The sequence below is a fragment of the Prosopis cineraria genome, unplaced genomic scaffold, assembly GCF_029017545.1.
Source record: "Prosopis cineraria cultivar Desert tree isolate PC_DT_omini unplaced genomic scaffold, ASM2901754v1 PC12, whole genome shotgun sequence".
Lineage (NCBI taxonomy): Eukaryota > Viridiplantae > Streptophyta > Magnoliopsida > Fabales > Fabaceae > Prosopis > Prosopis cineraria.
The window spans coordinates 2,954,910-2,958,588 of NW_026555343.1; the positions used below are offsets into that span (position 1 = coordinate 2,954,910).

The 3,679-nt window shown below is 35.8% G+C and overlaps 1 protein-coding gene across 1 annotated transcript; it reads right to left on the bottom strand.

Annotated features, from left to right (window-relative positions):
- Window positions 1–1,010: 1,010 nt before the first annotated feature.
- Window positions 1,011–3,237, bottom strand: LOC129288975 (L-type lectin-domain containing receptor kinase IV.1-like). The gene has a single exon (XM_054925804.1). The coding sequence runs from the start codon at window positions 3,178–3,180 to the stop codon at window positions 1,207–1,209; it is 1,974 nt and encodes a 657-aa protein (XP_054781779.1). The 5' UTR covers window positions 3,181–3,237; the 3' UTR covers window positions 1,011–1,206.
- Between the last annotated feature and the right edge of the window lie 442 nt (window positions 3,238–3,679).

The following is a 3,679-nucleotide window of genomic DNA, read 5'->3' on the forward strand; positions in this document are numbered from 1 at the left end:
TATATATATATATATATAAAGAGAAGTAAAATAATATAAAAAAGTCGCCCTGATCATGAGTGGCGAATAATATAATTTACCATAGGAGATATGATTTTTTTCTATTTTGTAGAAAAATAAATATCTAACATTTAGTACTTGACAGTGTTTTGAATAGTATTGCCTTTAATATAAAAATACGCTAACCAAAAAAAAAAAATAGCATGAATTTTTTATAACTGAACAACCTTCTATTGACTATTTTTAATATCAATCATTTACAAGTAATTTCATTTTTATTTTTAACTATACCTTGAAATTCACAATAACTGGGTGAAGTTTTAGATCCTCAAACTTGCATACTTCAAATACTTTTTTGCAACAAAATTAGTGGGTAAGCTTTTAAATTAAAATAGTAAAGCACAATCTGCTCTATGACTCCATCACCGTTCTAGGCAGTGAAACGGAGACTATCTTCAAAAAATAAATGACAGCGCACTCCACTGCAAATCATACATACCAATAAGAAAGAAATGTTGGAATGAAATTTAACATATTATTAAAAATGTGTGGCCATTATTATAATTTAGTCTAATTAAAATAATCTATTTAGAAAAGTTTTAAGGCTTAGGTGGTGTACTTGTTATGAAATTAATGTGTAGGGATCGAAGTGATATTTATAATTTTTTGTGAAGTCAAATTGCAAATGTCAAAAACTTAAGTCAATAAATAGGGATCGTGATCATGAAGTTAGCTGAATGTTGGATATGTTGTCTTTCCCCTTTTTAGAGACATTTAGATATATCTCATGGTAACAACCAGAAAATACACCTGTAGATGAATTGAGGAGAATCAAAGCATAATGGAATTGGGTATAATTTCACAATCAAATTTTTTCTATTCCTCTAAATTGATATGAAACTTTATTTATGTTTATGAATTTATTTGCAGTTGGATCTATGATTTAAGTATAAATATAAACTCGATTGATTAGAAATGATTGATTCCAACACAGATATGTGACAAGAAGACATAAATCAAATTCATATAACTTGTAATCCCTGTATATGAACATAAATTATATTTCCTTCATATTAAGAAAGAGATGTAACATGTCAAAAACAGAAATCAAAGCGTAAAATACATGCAAAATGCAACCAATCCGATAGCAAATATACTTAAATAACTACCATGTTCCTTTGGACATATATGTGTCATCACAGGAAATCAACGACCACCAGAAAGCTGTGATTCAGGTATTGAACTATGAGAGAAATAATCGTCCATAATAGGAGATGAAAAGGACACTCCGTCAATGTTGTCAAACATTTTATGACTGGACAAATTAGGCAAAGTTACATCTCCATTTAAATACTGCACAACTTGACGCATGCTTGGCCTATTTGACGGCTGAGAATTTGAACACAAGAGTCCAAGCTTCAACACTAATTCAACCTCTTCTGCAATGTAATCTCTTCTTAAATTTTCGTCTTTTGCCTCAATGATCTCTCCCCTTTGCCAGTATCCATAAACCCAATCCACCAAAACCACACTCTCACCTTCACTTCCTTGCTCTATAGGTCTGCTTCCACATACAACCTCTAATAAAAATGCACCAAAAGAAAAAACATCTGATTTTGTCGTGGCTCTCCCTGTTCTTGTGGTCTCTGGTGCGAGATACCCAAGAGTCCCGACCACATGTGTAGTTGTAGGATCATTACCATGATCGTATAATCTTGCAAGACCAAAATCTCCTAACCTTCCGTTAAAATCAGAATCTAATAGAACATTGCTTGCTTTTATGTCTCTGTGAACCACTAATTGATCCCATTCTTCATGTAGATAACACAATCCTGAAGCTACACCTTTGATGATCCTGAATCTTTGCAACCAACTTAATGTCACTGCCATGGGTTGGTTATAAAGATATTTATCTAAGCTTCCATTAGGCATGAAATCGTAGACTAGAAGAAGCTCACCTTTTCGCCTACAATACCCTAGAAGGGATACGAGATTTCGGTGGCGAAGACGACCAATGCTCACGATTTCTGCTATAAATTCTCTCATGCCTTGTCGGGATTCATGGGACACTTTCTTCACAGCAACCTCAATTTTCGAACTCGGCATTGTCCCTTTGTACACTTTTCCAAATCCACCACTTCCCAGAAGCTCCTTCTCTCTGAATCCTTTTGTGGCAAGGTAGATATCTTTGTATTTGAACCTTTGAGAAACATAATCCTTCTCCCACTCTTCAACGATCTCAGAAAACTTCCTTTTCCTGTATATGTAATAAACTATATATAAACTCACAAGAATAATTAAACATAGTGAAAACAAAGGTAACCCAATTGGCAAAATCATGGATTGTTTTTTCCCTCCAAGTCCTGGTAGCTTTGGGAGATCAGAGATTACGAGATTCTGAGCTTCCCCATTAACTTGGAAACTCCATCCAAGAACATAGTGAGAAGCTAAGAGTTGTGAACCAGTGGAAGATGAGAATCCGACATAACTGGGATTAGTTAGAATATGAGAAAGATCTCGAGACAAAGCTAATAATGGAGTTTGGGGCTTTGTAATATTGATTGGACCTAGGACAACACTAATGTGCTTCTTGACTCCATCATAGTCCACCCACACTTGCATCGGAAGGCCACTTATCAGGGTCAAATTGTGAAACTGAGATTCGTTACCATAATATCCAGCAGGAGCAGATCTTGTCGAATTCAAGCCATTAATATCAATTCCAACATGATTATCATTGATATCATCGAACTCGATGTTTTGTACTGGGTCGAGTTCTATTGCAAGCATGTGGTTTGTGGAGTCACCGTTGTTGGTTTCATTGAAGAGGCCAAGGTACTGAGAGGGAATAGCATTTGGCAATGCTTTTGTTGGAGAAATTACAAAAGCTAATCCATGACCACTGAGAGTTGGATATTGAGGTCTAATGGCGAAGACGAAAGTGGTGGAGAAAGAAGAAGTGTTTGAGAAAACAACTGGATTAGGATAAAAAGCATGGCCCTTTTGCAGCCTAGTTTCATTGGTGAGCTGGAGGAGGCCATTGGAAGTGATGGAAGACCGACCATCCATGGTTAAGTTAGCAGAGTGGAAACCAGTATTAAAGATGAAACTGGTTTCTTCACCACTCCTCAGACTCACCAGCACCAACAAAAACACCAACGTTGGAAGTCTCAAAAACATGGCGGCCACAATATCTGTCTCTTTACTGCACACATAAAAAGTAGAGTTTCTGTAGGCTTTAATTTTGTGGGTGGACATTGAAGGACTGGAAGAACATAATAAGATGGTTTAAGTAGGTCGGTCATTCATTGATAACATTGATAATGGTGGCCACTCATGCACGGGGGTTTGGCAGACATGAAAGTGAGATACGTAAAAGGCGTGAATGGTGGCCGTGAATGTTAGCTACTGATTATTAATGATATCTGTGAGCGCCACTGGCTCTACGCACAAGTAACTTGAATCTAAGCGCTACGCAGAACGCATCTCACCCTCAGCTTCAAGGCATGCAATCACACACACACACTTCATCTCATTTTATACGATATTTTTGGAGATAATTTGGTTACCCAAACTATAAGATATTTTGAAAAAAAAAAAGTTTCATTAATAATGATTATTTTAATATTATCCTTTATTATTTAACTCTTTCCATAAATTTACTTCCCTCTCTATTACT